Source organism: Misgurnus anguillicaudatus, chromosome 13, assembly GCF_027580225.2.
Source record: "Misgurnus anguillicaudatus chromosome 13, ASM2758022v2, whole genome shotgun sequence".
Classification (NCBI taxonomy): Eukaryota; Metazoa; Chordata; class Actinopteri; order Cypriniformes; family Cobitidae; genus Misgurnus; species Misgurnus anguillicaudatus.
Genome location: NC_073349.2, coordinates 11612108 through 11632612, shown reverse-complemented (window position 1 = coordinate 11632612; position 20505 = coordinate 11612108). Strand labels below are relative to the sequence as shown.

The 20505-nt window shown below is 38.4% G+C and overlaps 2 protein-coding genes across 3 annotated transcripts; one reads left to right on the top strand and one right to left on the bottom strand.

The window, feature by feature from the left end:
* Nucleotides 1-4436: 4436 nt before the first annotated feature.
* On the top strand, nt 4437-11177 carry LOC129430269 (mitogen-activated protein kinase 14A). 2 transcript variants are annotated; one of them, XM_055187369.2, is made up of 12 exons: nt 4445-4697; nt 5327-5456; nt 6378-6436; nt 8332-8443; nt 8578-8607; nt 8742-8789; nt 8886-9000; nt 9115-9186; nt 9268-9347; nt 9467-9545; nt 10257-10430; nt 10746-11177. In XM_055187369.2, the coding sequence occupies exons 1-12, from the start codon at nt 4579-4581 to the stop codon at nt 10805-10807; spliced, it is 1080 nt and encodes a 359-aa protein (XP_055043344.1). In that variant the 5' UTR covers nt 4445-4578; the 3' UTR covers nt 10808-11177. The 2 variants fall into 2 exon arrangements, with proteins under 2 accessions (XP_055043343.2, XP_055043344.1); XM_055187368.2 differs by having other exon boundaries at nt 4437-4697; nt 8742-9000.
* A 3511-nt stretch (nt 11178-14688) lies between these two features.
* On the bottom strand, nt 14689-19598 carry krt5 (keratin 5). The gene is made up of 9 exons (XM_055187367.2): nt 18919-19598; nt 17457-17665; nt 17303-17363; nt 17125-17220; nt 16872-17036; nt 16102-16227; nt 15725-15945; nt 15571-15641; nt 14689-15464 (listed from the first exon to the last, which is right to left on the bottom strand). The coding sequence occupies exons 1-9, from the start codon at nt 19486-19488 to the stop codon at nt 15163-15165; spliced, it is 1821 nt and encodes a 606-aa protein (XP_055043342.2). The 5' UTR covers nt 19489-19598; the 3' UTR covers nt 14689-15162.
* Nucleotides 19599-20505: the final 907 nt, after the last annotated feature.

Sequence of the window (20505 nt, the reverse complement as noted above, 5' to 3'; positions counted from 1 at the left end):
GAACTGATAAAATATACATTTATAACCTCTCTATTAGATTCTCTAAATCTTTTTAATATTTTATACTATACATGGTTTGGGAAGTATTAAAGGTAGCAAAGAAAAGCTATGCTGCTCTTAAACCTTTTCCAATTTTTATCCAACTGTCTTTGCCAAAAACCGACTATATAAGCCATCTTTATTTATGTGTATTTATACAATGATTAATGATAATGCTGATAATACCGTGGGAATGTTTGTGAGTGGTTGAATGTGTGTAATTTCTCTCCTTGCCCTAGGCAACCATTTCACACCTGACCTTTGACCTTCTGTGAGAGTGTCTATTTATTCCTCTGCAATCCAATGTTTCCTTACATACTGAAGCCAAAAGAAGAGGAATCTGCAAACACTACCATTATACTTGTCCATGAGGCTAAAACATAATATTTTTCAAACATAATTGCAAAAAATGTAAATAGGCCAAAAGTACTCTTTAAAACCATAAATTTGGTTCTCAACCCTGTTGCTTTTTCAGTTCCTGTTGCTAATCTTGAGACGTGCACAAAATTTTCAGAATTCAACTCACTGCAACTAAATTAAAATAAAACCGAAGTGCTTCTTCTGAGTTTTGCTGCTACCGACAACTCAGTTAAAACACAATTAGGTTCTTTAAGTAAAAACCTGCATAACAACGCAAAAATCTTGGTGTTTATTTTGACCCTCATCTCCAATTTGACATGCACATAAATACAGTTGTTAAAGTAGCTTTTTTCAACTTAGATCTGTGGCAAAAATAAAACGCTTTTTTCTAGTAAAGACCTTGAAATTGTGATCCATGCACTAATTTCTTCGCGATTGGACTACTGCAATTCTCTTTATGTTGGTCTACCACAATCTACATTGTCTCAGTTGCAGATGGTTCATGGTTCAGGCCTTTTTATGTGGAGTTTGAATGTGTCCGCATGGGTTTGCTCGAGTCTGGGTACCTTGGTTTTCCAAAAACATGCAGGATAGGTGAACTGGAGATGCCAAAATGTCCCTCCCCATCCCCAATGAGTGTATGGATCAACTTGTGTATATATGGATTAACCGGTTCTCGCCACAAATAAAGCCATAGATGCTGGAATGAATAAAATAAAAAATCATATTTTGTCTATTGTTCCATATTTTTTGGCAACTCTAGCAGCAGCTGATTTTGTCTGATGTAGCTACTGAAATCCTCTGTGTTTTGTTTTATTTTGAAAAATGTATCTAAATTTGTGTCAAAATGTACAGTAATGACGCACGGTGACTATCATAACAGTTTGATTATAAAGTAAGTCAATTGTTACAGTCTTTCAAACTGCCACTAATAGTAAAGGGGACGTGGCTTTATAAAGGTTCAATTACTGAATCCTTTGTACATGGAGCCTCATGAATGTCGGGCAAATAACAATGGGTCCATTCATCTACAGCGATTTCTAAGTAGGCCTTTATGGTAATCATGAGAAATATTCCAAGAAGCAACATGACACACTTTGCTCTGTGACCTCAGTGAATGTTATCTATGGATCAATGCTGTTATTTATTTTGTACATTTACTCACATTATGACAGCAGTGAATGTCATACAGTAGGCTGTGTGATATCAGTTTTGTTATTGTAATGCATAAGAATATCCGAATTGTCATAACACTGAAGATTTACATAATTGGATTAGTAACAGGAAAGACAATGGCTGGTTGTCAAACACTAAAGCTGTCACAAGGGCTGTTTGTCACAAGGGTCTTCATCAAAAGTTTATACCCAAATGTTTATTTTCTCTTATCGCTTTCTATGTTGGTTTCAGACAGCTAGTCTGGAAGATTAAAAATTTTAGTGTATTCACATGAATGCTTCACCATATATCATATAAACCTTTATTGAATCACTTTTTTCATTCCATGAGAGTCACGCAGAATTGAAATTACATCATGGTGAGTATAATTTCATTTAATGTATAGGAAAACTTTAAAATCAGGTGAATTTTAATCACAAGTTGTTCTATAAATGCCAGGTCGGGACAACTCTCTTTAATAATATTGAAACTGTTTCAATTAAGTGTGCGATTATACACTGTAAAAACTGTTAGTTTAACTTAAAAAGTAAGTTACCTGGTTGCCTTAAAGGGATAGTTCACTCAAAAATGAAAATCCTGTCATTATTTACTCACTCTCATGTTGTTATAAACCTGTATACTGTACATTTATTTGTTCTAAAAAACAGAAAGGAAGATATTTTGAGGAATGTTCATAATCAAACCATCTGTGAGCCCCATTCACTTCCATAGTACTTTTTTCCTACTATGGAAGTGTATGGGGCTTACGAATATTTTGACTATGAACATTCCTCAGAATATCATCAGATATTCATCAGAACAAAGAAAATTACAGGTTTGTAACAACATGAGAGTTGTTGAGAGTAAATAATGACAGGATTTTCAATTCAATTAATTCAATAAAATTTTATTTATATAGCGCTTTTCACATTTGTTAATTGTTTCAAAGCAGCTTTACATGAGGTTAAAAACACAGAAAAATTGATAGATAATATAAGAAGCAGAACACAGCGGTTAAGAATAAACCGTACAAGCGAGCATAATAATGTAACGTATAAAGGAAAGTGCTAAGTTAAGCCAATGTTGGCTGACTCTCCATGGGATGAAAACAACCCCTAGGAGAAAAACCCTATGGGAAAACTCCTAGAAGGAGAAAAACCCTTGAGATAGATACATATATATTTATATATATAAACACGATAGGGATATGCAACGGGTAAGTGGATTAAACTGGTTCAGGCAGTGGTCGTTGGTCAGTCATCGACTTGGCATCACGGTGAAGGACAGCCAGTAGATCAGTGGTGTGATGACCTTCACAGCATCAGGAACTGGGTCTCTTTGTCTCATTGTCCTCGGGGTCCTATTAGCGTAGGGGCCGTTCGCATGTAATGCAAGTGTCATACAGTATTTTGGTTTAAAATCCGCTCGGTTCCAGACAGGCTGACTACTGCGGCATAAGTATATTACCCAGATGAGTTATATGAATGCTTTGTTCTGGACAAACCAACTATTATGGGATAGGTACATTTACTTGACATTTTATGTGAATGCTTTGTTAAAGAAGACTGTCTTAAGTTTAGACTTAAAGTGATCGACTGTGTCTGATTCTCGAACATTATGGTAAATCATTCCAGAGCTTAGGGGCTAGATATGAAAAGGATCTACCACATTTACACTTGGCATTAACATGCTTTTTCGTCGATTGGATCACAAGTGGACAACGTTAATGGCAGGTGTAAACGGTGTTCAAAAAGTTTTGAACGCATCCACTTTCGACCACTTTCAACCACATTCAGAGGTAGTCGAAACCCCTTTAGATCGGATTGCTTTTGTAGTGTAAACGCACATGTGGTTGAATGTGCCATTTATCTTATCTGAGATACTGAACACAATGTTTTACGTCTTTTCTGACTTCTGGCGTGAACACACGGTAAAAAGCGCTATTTTTAGCCTTTCATTGATAAACCTAAAGCGGCTGATCTCCGCAGTTTCATTTTGCAAGCGTGTGAAAGTTGCGCGATCCTGTTTCATCAATTGCGCTGAAAATTCAGAGAAAGCTCTAACATGTACAAAACACTGTGCAGCATGTCTACTTACAACAAAAGCAGTGGAGTCTGACATAATATAAGTTCACGTCCATATAAACTCCCGCTTGCGTTTGAATGACAGCAGAGAGACTCGCCCACAGTCTCACAGACCACCCCCTCACAGTATTCAGGACAGAAGCGGTCGAAAGTGGACAAAAGAGATGGATTTAAATACCAGGTGTAAACGTAATGTGTCTCTCTCGTCCACTTGTGATCCGATCGACGAAAACACATCTTAATACCAAGTGTAAACAGCCCCTTAGACACATAGTTCAATTTTCGGGCGAACTATTCCTTTAACTTTTGAGTTAATTCAACTTATATTAGTCAAACAAATTGAGTTAACTAAATAATAATAATAATAAAAAATTGGGTAAAAATTATTGTGTCAACTATTGACTAACCTATAGGCAACCAGGTAACTTACTTTTTAAAGTTGAACCACCTTTATTTTTACAGTATAGGTTAGGCTATCTGTATTTTTTATAGTTATCTTTGGCCTGCACCTCATGCCTGTGCTTTATTTAGGAAAAGTTGTCATGTGTTAGGCTATATGTAGCCGTTATAATTTCTGTATGTCATCTCTTACTTTTTACAGTTTAATAATGTTATTATTAATTTTTGCAGGAACTTGAATTCCAATTATATTAAACTGACTCAAATAAGGTTGAATGTTGTATAGCTTGAATTTTAAAAGTCGACAGCTCTTTATTTAATTTGTTGAATTTAGGTAATAAATTTTAATGATCACATCGTTGTTTACAGTGAGGGCTGTTAGCGGACGCTGAATAAACATCACCTATATCACGTGACGGTAGAGGTACGTTGAGGTGGGCGTGTCCTCTAGCTGTCTATCGCTCACCTGGATCACTTTGAATAAGAAGAGTGGTCGATCACTGTGATTTCAGCGAAGTCGACCAGCAAAACAAACTCCTCCATGGCTTCTCCTCTAAAAGCGGGATTTCACAGGCTAGAGATCCAAAAAACGACATGGGATGTTCCAGACCGATACACGTGCCTCAAACCGGTGGGCTCTGGAGCCTATGGGACAGTCTGGTAAGCGGGACGTAACCTACTGCATAGCTATCCTAGTTTATAAAACCGATTGAGACCTATGTGGGGTTTTGTGACACTTTAAGGAAAGGTAAAATGCATAGAAAACAATATTTAAAGAGTATTAAAGTGTAGTAATAATTCTCTATATTAAAACTGTATAATGTAATGCATTAATATTGTAGGCCTATTGCATTATTGTAATAACAATCATATTGTTAAATGTATTATGCTAATTTGCCTTTAACCGATTTGCTATATGCATCTTATATGACATAGAGACTTAAGAGCCTTAGCAGAAATAAACAGATGTTGATTCGCATACCTGAGGGCTGTTTCAGCAAGCTTCAGCATGTGAAATTCCTGATAAGACAGGAATTCCGGAAAAATACAGAGCTTTCCTTTATTACACCTTCTGTCTTTATTTATTCATGGATAATAAACATTTACTGTTTCTGACTACTGATAATGTATTAGACTCATCTGTGCAAATAAATAATCTGAAGATGTTAGTGGTGATCATCTTAAACCTGACTTATATTTACTCTCATAGGTATATACATTTGAATGAGATGTTAATATGAAATCCATTAATAGATATGAATTAGTAATCTATGATCTTTTGTGTGCAGTTTTGCAATTGACAAGAGGACTAAGGAAAATGTGGCCATTAAGAAGCTATACAGACCGTTCCAGTCTCTAATACACGCTAAACGTGCTTACAGAGAACTCAGGCTACTGCGAAACATCCAACACGACAATGTGAGTCTCAAGCATCCAGGAGAAATCAAATCAAGATCTTGCATACCTATATGTCTATATGTTTCTGTATTGTTTACATTGTTATATCTTACTTATGACAGCTCCATTATGTATGATCCTCTATCATTTACACCTCTATTGTACTTAGATTATATGTTAAAGCATTATAATCCTTCTGTCAATTGAAAGAGATTTGAAAAGATTTCAGATGAGAGCAGTGTGGTGAATGCCCTTTTTTCGTCTCAAACCGGTTTTTGTGCTTAGTAAACATTATGCTCGACCTCACAGTGATTTGTGTTTAATTTGGATTTAGATAAAGTGAGGAGCAACAACTGCATTCACTTTTGGAACATCAAGCCAAATAGTTTGATCACTTGGATTAAATGTATGCATATTGGCCCTGAGTTTGAACCCATGACCTTTGGCACTGCTAAGGCAATGCTGTACCACTGAGCTATACAGGGGCATAAGCAATACATTAGAAGTCACAGAATAATGTTTAAATGAAGATTACCAGGGTGAGGTTTAATTTACTACACTTTAATAAATGCTGGGTTATTTTCAACCCAGCGTTGGGTCACAAAGAGAAAACCCAATCCTTAGAGTTGTACTTGTTTCAACCCAAAATTCTGAATATAAAAAAAATTCTGCATGGGTTAATTTAACCTAACAGGGTTGGGTTCGTCCATTTTGACCTTACCCTGGGCATTTTTAGTGTGTAAGCAAGAGCAGATTGCAATGCTTAACAAATAACAAAGCATACTGGTTTATTACATGAGGGTGAGTAAATAATGGCAAAATTGTAATTGTGGCTGAACTATTCCTTTAAATTTTGCAAATGTACAATGGTTCTCACTGTAAATACTGTAAAAATTGCCCAGAACAACCCTAAATACTTTATATATAAATTTTTTTCTGTAGGTGATCTGCCTTCTCAATGTCTTCACCCCTGATTCCTCGCTGGAGAAATTTGATACTTTGTGAGTGTCAATATGACCCGAATGCATTCCTGTGCAGAAAGCACGTCATGACAGGCTTATGTATGGATGCACTGTGTGTGTGAGACTACTGCATCTGAAAGGACTATATAGAGCTTTAATGGATTGTTGACTGATATTTTTGTCCCGTTAAAGGTGCAATGTGGGACTTTTAGAAGGATCTCTACACGTAACTATATTATTCGTCGTGTATAAAGACCTTACAAGATGAACTGTATTGTTTTGATTACCTTAGAATGAACCGTTTTTATCTACGTCCGCCACAGCCTGATGTGTTATAGTCATGGAATATTTTGCTCATTTACCCCTTTCATTTTCACGGATCTACACATTTTTCCGTGTCCGTACCACAGACTTTCTTTTCCGGGTCAGTTTCACATATTGGTTACTCAATTGTTTTTCCTATTTTCTAACCATTGTCGCTTGGGTTTGGGGTTAGAATGACTTTCTGTTACATAAAATGACATCCGAACCCAAACCCAACTCTAACATTAATGCTGCGTTTACACTAGCTGTGGAGGCGTGAAGCGCGAATGATTTCAATGTTAAGTCAATGTGAAGACGCGTTGATGCGCGTCTGGAGGTCTCGCGGCGCGGATGAGGCGTTTGGCGCGGAAGACGCGATTCCCCCTCATTTGCGCGTCTAGTTCTAGCGAAAATGTGAACTTTGGCAGAATTTCGCGCCGCATTAACCAATCAGGAGCCTGCTTCCTGCTGTGGCGGCAGCCCTGCACGGAGTCACTCATTCAACCTGAAGGAATGCTTGATATTGTCCGTGAGCAGTCACCTGGAGCTATACGACACAAGTTCTTATTTCTATAGAGACTGGAATAAAAAGGGCTGCGCTTAAAGGAGTGTAAGTGAGGACATCAGGCAACCTGGTAAGTTGTAAATACACATTTCACTTTTGAGTCACATGACGTTTATCGACCCGCACTGTTTATTTTCCCCCTATAGTAAGGTTATCAAATACAAACAAACCTGTAACTCTCTCGATAAATGCACAACCAACATCAGTCATCTTGCAAACAGACAACCACATAGCACTTGCCCCTCCCACAAGAAGCGGATTTTGCCTCTGATGCGCATCAAATGCTTGCTTTTTCTGAACGTCTACTTCGCTGTAGACACGCGAATGAATTCAAAATGTTCAAGCGGCAAACAAGGCGCGCCTGAAACGCGGTTGGTGTAAACGCAGCATAACGTCAGGCAACAATTGTTTAAAAATCCATAAAAAATTGTATAAACAAATAGTTAAAGTGACATCCTACCGCAAACCCCAACTTTAACCCCAACCCAAAGCGACAGTGGTTTAGAAGTAGGATAAACAATTGAGTAACCAATACATGAAACTAACACGGAAAAGAAAGTCTGTGGTACGGACACGGAAAATGTGGAGATCCGTGACAATGACACGGATAAATAATCAAAATATTCCGTGACCATAACACCGAAATTTACGAGATCAGGTTGTCCGCCACGGTCCTCCTTACAAGGAAGTCACCGGCATTTTTCTATAGTAGACCTAAACGGACAAACGGAGCGCGTTTTGTCCCTACGTTGTCTCAGACGATGACATGTTTGTCTTGTGGCAGCTAACGTAGCTTCTCTAAAAAAAACACACTGGACCTTTAAAGCTCAAAACAATTTAAAATAAACCATAAGTGAAAAGTATAAATACTGTTAACTTACGTTGTAACCAATAGTGTGAGACTACCTGTTTGGTTAATAATGGCACGTGGGTGCTGCATACTGTGACTTTAAATTGCAGCCCTCCTCGGTTTGAAACTTTTATTGTTATTTGTTCCTAGGGCTGGTATCTTTTCTCATCTCACAGAAGCAGGCTAATGATTAACATTTGCAATGTTTTTGCACAGCTATATGGTGATGCCATTTGTGGCGCAGGATCTTAGTCATATCATGAAGAAGAAACAGTTAACCAACAGAGTCATCATATACCTCTTCTATCAGATTCTCAGAGGACTCAAGGTCTGATGGTATTTTACTTATTCATGCACATACTGATACTAATGATAAACCAAGTTGTTTTGTTGTTGCTAAATCAAACACCCACCCTCAACTAAAACTTGAACCTAAATATTCTGAATAACGTTTCTTCTCAGTATATCCATTCAGCTGGGATCATTCATCGGGTGAGTTGAGAAAATGTAATATATGATATTATTCTATAAATTCGTCATTTCAGTTTGTAGCCATAAGTTCGATATTTTTACAAAACCTTCCCATGGATATGATCATGATTGAAATTGTGCATATCTCCTTTTAGGATCTTAAGCCTAGTAACCTTGCCGTGGATGAAAACTGTGAATTGAAGGTAAACACGATGTTTCCATATACAACAAAAGAAAGTGATCATACAAAATTCACCCTTGGTGTAAGGAAACTGCATGTTTTTACAAATCTTCTTCAGATTCTGGACTTTGGACTGGCAAGACACACTGAAACAGAGATGACGGGATACGTAGTGACACGCTGGTACAGAGCCCCCGAGGTCATTTTCAACTGGATGCATTACACTCAAACAGGTGACCTCTGACCCCTGATTTCTTGACTCCGCCTTGCACATTGTGCAAACGAATGTAAAAAGCTGTCTGTTTTGTTGTAGGGGTGTGACTTGTTGACTTTTGCTTTTTGTGTAGTTGATGTTTGGTCCGCTGGCTGCATCCTGGCTGAGATGATAACAGGAGAGGTGCTTTTCCCAGGCAGCGACAGTATCCTTCATCATCACTTGTTTATTAAATGTCTGTAGACCATGTGCATTGTTTGTATATACACCTTAACGCTGTATTAAGGTATCGACCAGCTAAAGAAAATTCTCAGCCTGACAGGCACGCCAAGCTCAATGCTTGTTCAGAAAATGCAAAGCAAAGATGTAAGATATATAGTATATGTTTATTTGTCACCTGTTTTGTTTTGAGAATAGGAGTTTTTTCAAATTAGTGATTTTATCTTTTATATTACTGGTCATGTGACATGATGCTGTTTTTGCAGGCCCAGTCATACGTCCGATCTCTTCCAATCCAGAAGAAAAAGGCTTTCAAAGAGGTCTTTCCTACTATGGATGCTAATGGTAAGGGACATTCCACTTTTTTGAAAATATGCTCATTTTCCAGCTTCCCTAGAGTTACACATTAGATTTTTACTGTTTTGGAACCCATTCAGCTGATTTCGGGGTCTGGTGTTAGCACTTTTAGCATAGCTTAGCATAATCCATTGAATCTGATTAGACCATTAGCATTGCGCTAAAAAATAACCGAAGAGTTTTGATATTTTTCCTATTTAAAACTTGACTCTTCTGTAGTTACATTGTGTACTAAGACCGATGGAAAATTAAAAGTTGTAATTTTCTAGGCAGATAATATGCTAGGAACTATACTCTCATTCTGGCGTAATAATCAAGGACTTTGCTGCCGTAACATGGCTGCATCAGGTGTAGTGATATTACGCAGCGCCTGAAAATAGTCCCCTTGGTAACTTAATAGCAGGAGACTATTTTCAGGCACTGCATATTTTCAAAAAAAGTGGAGTGTCCCTTTAAGAAAACAAAAACACGCACATCAGCCTCAAATGGGTGCTCGACCAAAAACCAAGTGAGATGATTAAATGCAAAGCCAGATTAAATCTCAGGTGGATGCAGTTTTAGTTTTTTTCTAAATTAGGAAATGTCGCCCCCTGGTGGTTGGCTATTATATTTGATAGCTAATATTAAAAGATGCTCCAACATGCATACTGGCATTAACTAAAGCTGATCTCTAATTTATCCCTGATGTTTCATTTACAGCCATTGATCTATTGGAAGACATGTTGGTTCTGGACCCAGAGGTCAGAATTACAGCAAAAGACGGCCTGTCGCACCCGTACCTCTCTGAGTTTCATGAACCTGAAAATGAGCCTATATCAGCCCCATATGATGACTCTTTTGAGAGTCTAGAGCTGGCCGTCAGCGAATGGAAAAGTGAGATAAACGCTATATACTCGCACTCATATCTCTCAAACTTGTTATTTCTATATTTCTATATGCTATTTATATGCTGCTCGTAACTTTAACCAAATTGACTTTTAGTACAAATACTTATTTAAAATACTAGATAATCACTTCTGGGAAAGCAAATGAAAATTGTTGATGACTTATCCTGCACTTATGGGAATTCGTCCAATCAAATGCACGATGCAGATGGAGAACGTCCAATGATCAATAAGCAATACTAAAACCATTTTTATATCTGTTTTGTCTGAATTTAGCTAAAGTGTTTTTTTTTTTGTCCCACAGGTCTTATCCATATGGAGATCATGACATTTGATCCAGACAACCCAGGAGTTACTGCAACATAATAGCTTATCACATCTGAAGAGCAAACAACACTCCCAATAATGATAGACAGTGTTATTGATTTGTTTCTTATCAGACAATGTTACCTAACTTTCTATAAAAAACAGTGCTATACGTTGACCTAAATAATACAATTTATGGTGAACTGTTTTTAATAGCTGATTTTTAAACTATAACATTTGATTTAATGTAGCTATAGTCTCATTTAAACCTTTTTATAGCAAGGGTTTTAAAACCCAGTAGTTATTGATTACTTGTAAATGTATAAAACAACCTTTAAAGACTTTGTAAAGCATTTTTTAAGTATTTTAGGATGTGGTGAACTGAAAATATAGAAATGTAAAAAATTAAAAGTTACTTTATGTGGGTGAATATGTCTTCGTACCTTTAATAACATCATGACTTTTTATTTTTACATGTATTTCAAATCACTTTGTTTTCTAATATTGGAATAAAGGCAGTTGCTAAATGCCTTACTGTAAATGTAAATTTACCATTAGGTGGCAGCATTGTTTTTATTAGGGGTTACCCATAGAGTATTAAATCCAAGTTTGTTTTGATGTTTTGTATATCCTTAGATTGAGGATCTGTTGAGTAACAATGTGCCTAGAAATGTATAAGGTACTTTGTATTGTACTGTATGTATCATTTGATCTGCTCAAAAGGTCTTCCTTTAGATAAATCAATCAACAGCTCTCAACATTAGGTCATATCTGTCACAGCACAATTCCTATTGGATTTCTAGAACAGAATTGTCTTTTAAGGAGTAACTGACCTGCCCATTAAACCCTCAGTGAATAAATACTTTAATAGTAGTGTCTTGTAACCTGAGATTTTGGCACTGTTCGATCAGGTGTGGTTAGGAGGTCCTGTGGGAACAAGGTTAATAATGGCCAAACACTGTTTATCTGTACACTGTAAAATGAAAAAGTTGGGGAAAATACTTCAATTGGTAACACTTAAAAAAGTAAGTTTTTTTTAACTTAAATTTTCTCACTTTAAAGGGGACATATCATGAAAATCTGACGTGTTTCATGTTTAAGTGCTTTAATTGGGTACCCAGTGCTTGTATCATCTTAAAAAATGTGAAAAAGAACAACCCAGTAACTTTGTTTTGGTAAACCATTCTCTGCAAGCATGTGAAAAAATAGGTCATTGAAATTTGGCTCCCCTTGTGATGTCAGAAGGGGATCTTATTATAATAATACCACCCCTTAATCCAAACACGGCACTGCCATGTGCAGTTATTTGCATTTTAAAGGACACACCCAAAATGGCACTTTTTTCACACCTACAATGTGGCAATTTTAACATGCTATAATAAATTATCTAGTATTTTTAGCTAGAACTTTACATATGTACTTTAGGGATACTAAATATTTATTTGGCATCTTAAATAAGTATTGTGAAATGTCCTCTTTAAATAAAAAAAATTTAGGTAACATTTTTTTTTATTTCGAGGTAACACATTTTTTACCAATTGAAATAATTAAATTAATCCAACTTTCATTTTTTTTGTATATATTTTTAACCCACATCTTGAATGCTTTTTCTGACTGTGTGTCTGTTACATTTTCTAATCTGGAGGTAAATATAACAAGATGCTTATAATCTGAAAAATAAAGTTTAAAAAATTCTGCATTTAAAAGACATCTAATAGCCATAGCCGTCACAGCGCAGATGTCTAGGCTTAAAAAAACACACAAAATTTGGGCTGTTAGTGAAAATTTAATAGATGTCTAACATGCTCATATATCTCAATTTAAAAAAAGGTTTAAAATATTTAATAATTAAGTATTATAGAATAATTAAAGGCGGAGTCCACGATGTTTGAAAAACGCTTTGGAAAAGGAGACGGGCCGACTACCAAAACACACTTATAGCCAATCAGCAGTAAGGAGCGTGTCTACTAACCGACATCCTTGCCAGGTTGCGTATGTGTGGGGCGGGTCTATCAACAGAAGGTCCAGATTCTATTGGGGTAGGGGCGTGTTTGTTTAGGTGATTTCAAATATCAACATTGGCTTTCAAACATCGTGGACTCCGCCTTTAAAGGATTAGTCCATTTTCTTAAAAGAAAAATCCAGATAATTTACTCACCACCATGTCATCCAAAATGTTGATGTCTTTCTTTGTTCAGTCGAGAAGAAATTATGTTTTTTGAAGAAAACATTGCAGAATTTTTCTAATTTTAATGGACTTTAATAGAACCCAACATTTAATACTTAATTCAATACTTAACAGTTTTTTTTCAACGGAGTTTCAAAGGACTATAAACAATCCCAAACGAGGCATAAGGGTCTTATCTAGCGAAACGATTGTCATTTTTGACAATAAAAATAACAAATATACACTTTTAAAGCACAACTTCTTGTCGTGTAGATCCGGTCGTGATGCGCCAGCTGACCCCACTACGTCACCGCAATACGTCATCACGTCAAGAGGTCACAGAGGACGAACGTGAAACTCCGCCCCAGTGTTTACATGTGTTGAGAAAGAGGACCGTTCCTACGTTGTTGTATGTCAACTGATACTAATTAATATCTTTGTGGCAGTTTATTGTTTAAAATGGTCCGCAAATGTGCGTTTTATATATGTAACACGTGACCTCCCTACGTCACTACGCATTTACGTTAGATCGGGCTGGACCGGACCTTGACGAAAAATTGTGTTTTAAAAGTTTATATTTTTAATTTTTCCTGCCAAAAATTACAATTGTTTCGCTATATAAGACCCCCAGGCCTCGTTTGGGACCGTTAATTGTCCCTCGAAACTCCGTTGAAAAAAACCGTCAAGTGTTGAGTTAAGTATTAAATGTTGGGTTCTATTAAAGTCCATTAAAATTAGAAAAATTCTGCAATGTTTTCTTCAAAAAACATAATTTCTTCTGGACTGAACAAAGAAAGACATCAATATTTTGGATGACATGGTGGTGAGTAAATTATCTGGATTTTTCTTTTAAGAAAATGGAATATTCCTTTAAGTATTATATTTAAGTATATAAGAAAAATTGTTGTTGCCTGATTTAGATTTTTCTTTTTATTTGATTATTTTAAAAGTGTTTAATTTAAATTATTTGATGTGAGCTTTGGACTACGTTTACACGTGGGCAGCTATTTTCATAAACGGACATTTCAACCTCTCCGGTTTAAAAAAAAAACTTCATGCACACATATCAGTGTTCATGTACATATGCCGTCAAGAGCATGCCAAACCTCTAGGTGGCGGTGTAACAAAAAGCTCAAGCCCATGTAAGCAAATCAGAATCTCGAAAACAGCAACGAATCACTTCCTGTTCCTCTTTTGAACAAGGTTGCACTTTTGCCGTAGGTGCGAGCTCTGGCGCATACTGTGACGTTGGCCGCCTAAACATCTGTTTGTCTCAGTTTACATGCAACCGTGCAACCGAAGATTTTCAAAATCTTCATCGGTTTCAGACGCGAGCTCTTTGCTTGCATGTAAACGAAGGGAAATGTCTCAGTTTTTCAAAATAACCATGTACGTGTACAGGGCCTTAGGTACTGTGATTATTGGGGATAGGTTATTGATAAGCCCAGGGCTTCTACCTATCCCTTTTCGAATGAGGTGAGCTTTTTGTTAATTTGATATTTTTGTGTGTTTTAATTTACTTTTCCTTCTTCTCAGTTCGAAACAAACAAATAAATAAATAAAAAACCATGGCAGTGCCTTTCAGTCAGTGGTGATCTGTTATTTTAGTGTTTTCTTGTTGTTGCTTGTGTACAACCTGAACAGTTTAAGCCCTCTATAGCTGGTGAGACTAAAGGATGAACTTTAGTTAATCATGTTGCATTCTCCTTTATAAAAAAAGTAAGAAATAATACAAAAAATCAAGAAATCTAATGAAATAACAACTGAAGACAAATTATTGTATGTAACCATGATTTATTGTTGTATACATTTCCATTCATGTTGCATGACAGTTTTATCAGTTTTATTGATGTATGCAATCATTATGTGACATAAAACAGCTCTTGATTCAGCTCATCTTCCCCAAATGAGTAAAGACAAACAGTAAATTTGCTGAAAATACAAATGTATATTTCTCATGAGCTGCTTTATTCCCAGCAAATCCCCCTAAAGGACAAGGGTACAACAAAAATCAAAGTAATTTGGAAAGTCATCCTGCGGGTACAGAGCACTCCTTAAACGAATGGTCACTCTGGGTCATGGTGGGTTGAGGGTGGATAAACAAATACACAATTTTGGGGAAAATTCAAAAAGGATGAGCAAAATGAAAAATGTAATGATAGAAAGAAAGAGTGCATATAGATCAAATCTTGTTACCCAGGTGATAGATGTTATGGGGTGGGGAGGAAATGAGTGGACATGTATTTGCTTAACGAAGGCTCCTTTGGAGTACAGAGGAGGTGCGGGCCGTCGAGACTGAACTGCTGGCACCTCCGCCTCCACCGATCAGGCTACCAGAGCCGAAGGACAATCCCCCGCCATATCCGTATCCGATTCCACTGCCGTAGCCCAAGCCGCTTCCATAGCCCAAGCCGCTTCCATAGCCGGCGCCACTTCCGTAGCCGAAGCCGCTGCCGCCGCCGCCGCCACCACCAACTCCAAAGCCACTGCCGCCGCCACTTCTGAAGCTGCCGGCCGCAGCCCTGAATCCTGCTCCGAAGCCGAGTGCACCTGTGCAACAACATACACACAGAATGGTTTTACAAGTGCACTCTGTACATAAAACGAAATGCTGATAAGTCTGATGAAGTTCAAACATTGAAGTTCATTAGCATACCGCTTATGTTGCCAGCGCTAATTCCTGACTCCTGAATGTGGATAGTTGCAGTGCTACCACCAGTTGCAATCCTGACAAATGTGAAAGAGAAAACCTGAATGTATGTTCGCTTCAATGGAAAAACATACCAAAGCGAAAAAGAAAAGTTACTGACCTGGTTTCCTCTCCCTCCAGAAGTTTCCTGTAGGTGGCGATCTCAATGTCCAAGGCAAGTTTATCGTTCATGAGGTTCTGGTACTCGTGCACCTGCCGTGCCATGTCTTTTTTGGCTTGCTCTAGGGCCGCCTCTAATTCTCTAATGCGGAGCTTGGCTTCCTGCACCGATACTTCTCCTTGCTCCTCAGCCTTAGTGATCTCACTTTCCAGGGTGACACGCTGGACAAAGGACATGCTTAGATTTTAGTTTTCGTAAAACTGCACCTTACTTACTCTTCTCCTTTTTCCCACCCTATATGATTTCTTGTCCCATCTTCACTATCCTGCAAAGATACAAAGAGTCCAAATAGCCATGTTATACAAAAACAACTCACGTTGTTCCTTGATAGTTTCGATTTCACTCTGAAGTCGGGAGACCACACGGCTGACCTCAGCGAGCTCAATCTTGGTGCTGCGAACCTCATCTCCATATTGAGCAGATGTCGTCTCTATCTCTTGAAACTGGAAGCAAAGAGAATTTGACATTAGGCTTTGCCAATTGATTGACTACTTCAAAAATTGTGTCTATTCACAGATTTACAATTTTTTCAAGGGGCAAGATTAGGATCTCTCTGATGAAACCAATAGGGAAGTGAGTTAAACTGCAATTCATTGACTGGCCGCTAGAGACTGGCTCCAAAAGAGAGTCAATTCCCATAGACCCCCATGTTTAAATGCTCAACTTTACAGTAGAAAATAATATGTTTAGAGCCTGGTTTAAAAAAGTATTTGTGGTCTATATAGCTAATTTTGCACACAACTGTTAGGGGGGTGAATTTTTTTTGTAACTCCGTTTAAATGATATTAAGCCTTAAGGTTCTGCATAATTAAGGGCGTGGCCACTTGAGTGACAGGTGAACTGCCACTGCTGTCACTACCGTTGAGCTAGGTGGGTGTGGTTTCAGCAACTAGCCACCTCAGCTTCACCCACGTCCAGACACTTCATCCATTTGAAGTTTACCGCAAGTGATACACTGTGATGCGCGGCCAAGATGGCGATGGCAGGCGCTGTCAACTATTGGCTCCAAAAAAGCTCTTCACAAACCTATGAGCGACGTCACGGACACTACGTCCATATTTTTTTCATTCTATGTTTTTATTCTTACCTTCTGTTTGTACCAGATCTCGGCGTCAGCTCGGCTGCGGTTGGCGATCTCCTCATACTGAGCGCGGACCTCAGCGACGATGGCCTCCATGTCTAAGTTGCGACTGTTGTCCATTTCCACAACAACCATTGTGTCTTTGATTTGTCCCTGAAGTTCACGCAGCTCCTAAAAATTGAAAGAATAAGGCATTGACATACACGTACTCTAACATTAAACACAATTGCATTATTACAAAATGTCATATGTCACCCACCTCCTCATAGACGGCCCGGAGGAAGTTGATTTCATCTTGGAGACCTTCGACCTGCACTTCAAGGTCTGTCTTGGTGATGTAGGCGGTATCAACATCCTATGAAGGCATGTACAGATCTCAATATAATCGATGGAGTCAAAAGAATTTTAAAATAAAACTTAAAAGTCAAATCCTTTACCTTCTTCAGCAAAACAAACTCGTTTTCTGCTGTGGCACGCTTGTTGATTTCAGTCTCATACCTATAAAGACACATTTTCCACTTTAGCATGTACAGTACTTTGTGCCATTCTAATCAAATGTATTTGTGGTCCACAATCCTTTAACATTCTTACTTGTTTTTGAAGTCCTCCACCAAAGTCTGCATGTTCGTCAACTCTCCCTCTAGCTTCAATTTGTCATTCGTGAGTCCGTCAAGCTGTCTGCGCAGGTTGCTGATGTAGGCTTCGAACATGGTGTCGATGTTGGAGCGGCTGGTGGTCTGCTCGTTCAGTAGAGCCCATTTTGTCTCGAGCACTTTATTCTGTTGTTCCAAGACTCGCACCTATATTTAAGATAAAGTGAGAAATGTGACCGTCAATGCGAAATAAATGGAGAAACTCACACGTTATCATTCCTATAGAGATGAATAAGGAAGGTGCGTTACTACTGGACAAGAAGTCGTGTGTTGTTAACTGCAATCACTTTCACAAACACATCTCTTTGCTTTAAAACAACTTTACAAACGTTTTGGTGGGTTGTGCAGCTAGATTCCAATCTGGGAATAATCGCCCTCATTTAAATGTAGATTTAAATAAATCTAATGTATGCACAAATTTGAACTCCCAACAATCATTTGCTCTTGGCACAATGTAGAGTCCCCTAGGCATTAACAGAGATGACACACCTCACCCTTAGGCAAATCATCTCCCCAGGCTCAATGTGTCCAACGTGCTGCCAATTCCCAGGATGCAATTAAATAAAACTCTTTTAAACAAAGAACCTATTGCATCAGCAGGAATTATCTTCATGAGGAGGAGGAGACTCCAGACCAAGAATAAGGCCCAATCCCACTTCTCTGTCTTACCCCTACCCCCTAGTTTTGCACATTCACAAGAGTGAAAGGGCTATCCCAACTGGGCCTTACTCTCATGAGAATGTGGAAAACTAATGGGTAGGGGGAAGAAATGGGATTGGGCCCCAACCCTGGCCTGGACCATGGGTGCAGCACTTGGATTTAATGGACTAAAAAGGTGTGGTCCCAAATTCCCCAAACTTAGTTATTATTAATGATCTTGGTACTCTCTATATTAGACTTTTAAGAGTATTTTTATGCCTATAGTTGTGTGAATTATAGAGGATGCTCACATGTTACACACACGTTCGCAATACTGCCATGGAGGTAGCTGTCAAACATGATTTGTGCCCTTATTTGGACTGGTCTAGTCATTGGGCCTCACTAGGCTTGGGTTTTCAAACACAACCTTACTGACCATGAACAACGGCATTACAAGAACTACTGAAGCCTGTGTCATTTGATCTTTGACTGTTTTATTTTTTGGGATAATATTGCAGAACATGGCATGCAGTGCCAGCATGTCTGCTATGTGGTTACTGTCATTTGACAAGTGTATATCCTACGCTAATTTGATTTTCTGGTGGCTGTGAAATATCTGACAAGAACCCAGCTCCCGGGAAATGAATAAGGTTACCGCTGTTTGATCATTGATTGCCATATTCACCCACTGTATTGAACAACTAAGCCTCCATAATAACTGCCCATTTTTTTGTTTGTTTTGCAAGAGAAAGAAGACTAACCTTGTCGATGAAGGAAGCAAAGCGGTTGTTGAGGGTCTTGATCTGTTCTTTCTCCTGGGTACGGACCAAATGGATGTTGGGGTCGACCGTTAGGTTAAGTGGGGTTAGCAGGCTGGGGTTGAATGTGACGGATGTGATAGGTGGGAGGCCTTCAGCGAAACCTCCAATGCCTGTGCCAGGTGATATACCAGCACCGAAACCTCCACCTAGACCTCCACCGAGGCCTCCACCTAGACCATAACCTCCACCGTAGCCACCTCCTGCACCAATGCCGACACCATAACCTCCACCGTAGCCACCTCCTGCACCAAACCCGGCAGAATAACCTGCTCCGTAGCTTCCTCCTGACCCCAAGCCGCTAGCATAACCTCCTCCATAGCCTCCAGATAGGCTACCTCCCGATCCATATTGGAAGCTAGCGGCAGAGCGTCGGACTGACCCAGAGCTTATCCTGCTGACAGGTGCTACAGCAGCAGACCTGCTAGAATAGCTTCTTCTAAAAGATCCAGCGCTAATACCGCCAGATAGGTTTCCACTGCCGCTGCTAAAGGAGGTATATCTTGTACTCATGGCTGCTGTCGTCGTCTTGGGGCGAGATTCAGATAGGGAATGAAAAAAGAAATTTGGTGCAGGCGAGCTCACAAGAGGTGAGTCAAATCCCTTTGAGTGACTTGAGCATGGAGTTCAGGTGCTTTTATTCTGCACATGTTGAGGGAGGGATTCACTTGATCACTCCCCTTACAGCCCAGGGCACCTGTCCTCCCTTTCGGCCTATCTAGTTGATAGTTGCACCCATCTTGTTGGGCTGGCATGGGAGAATTTTCATCAGAGAGGGGTATTGACACACCCTGCTACACCCTACACATGGCAACTCACGTAGAAAAAAAAACCTGGAAACTAGGATAACCACTGTCCAGGACACTGTCCCTAGGTCAGGGCTTATTCTAGTCCAAGACTAAAATGTATGTTTGAGCTACCTTAATTTGAAATCTTGTATCTTAATATAACTAAGGCCTAGTCCTGGATTAATCTAAATCCTGGCTGGGAAACTGATTCATAGTGTTGACTTTATTCTCAAAATATGACTTTAATTTCGTGTTGCTATGACTTATTGTCATAATATTGAATTTATTCTCGAAATATACCTCATTGCCATTATTTTATTTATTTTGACTTTGTCTTAAATCTAAAGATATTTTTATTTGTGATTGGCCCTAATCCGATCTTGTGTAGTTTTTTAGGTGAGACGCAAGAAAAAACCACATAAATCCAACATGCTTGCCACATGCAAAACTGACTAATATGTTCCCGTGTGAACTTTATGCTTTTTCTGTATGAATGCAATTACATAGTTGTTGTCACTTTAGTCCCTGTACTTAAACAGTGTTTCATGCAAAATACACATGCATTAATAATGCAACCGCTGTTTTAATTCAGGATTGATTTAAAAACATTTGTTCAACCAAATCCAACATGACTACCTTTTTAAAACATCTTAAAATTGTCAGAAAAATTGTCAGATTTTCACAGCTTTGGTTTAAAAGATGGTTTATAAAATTCTTTGGCATGCAAGATGCCCATCCAACG

Coding starts and splice junctions, on each gene's coding strand:
- krt5 (XM_055187367.2), bottom strand. CDS start 19,488: ATGAGTACAAGATATACCTCCTTTAGCAGCGGCAGTGGAAACCTATCT. Junction 17,666..18,918: donor TTGCTTCCTTCATCGACAAG/GTTAGTCTTCTT, acceptor TCTTAAATATAG/GTGCGAGTCTTGGAACAACA. Junction 17,221..17,302: donor AGTTTGTTTTGCTGAAGAAG/GTAAAGGATTTG, acceptor ATGCCTTCATAG/GATGTTGATACCGCCTACAT.
- LOC129430269 (XM_055187368.2), top strand. CDS start 4,579: ATGGCTTCTCCTCTAAAAGCGGGATTTCACAGGCTAGAGATCCAAAAA. Junction 8,608..8,741: donor CAGCTGGGATCATTCATCGG/GTGAGTTGAGAA, acceptor ATCTCCTTTTAG/GATCTTAAGCCTAGTAACCT. Junction 10,431..10,745: donor GGCCGTCAGCGAATGGAAAA/GTGAGATAAACG, acceptor TTTGTCCCACAG/GTCTTATCCATATGGAGATC.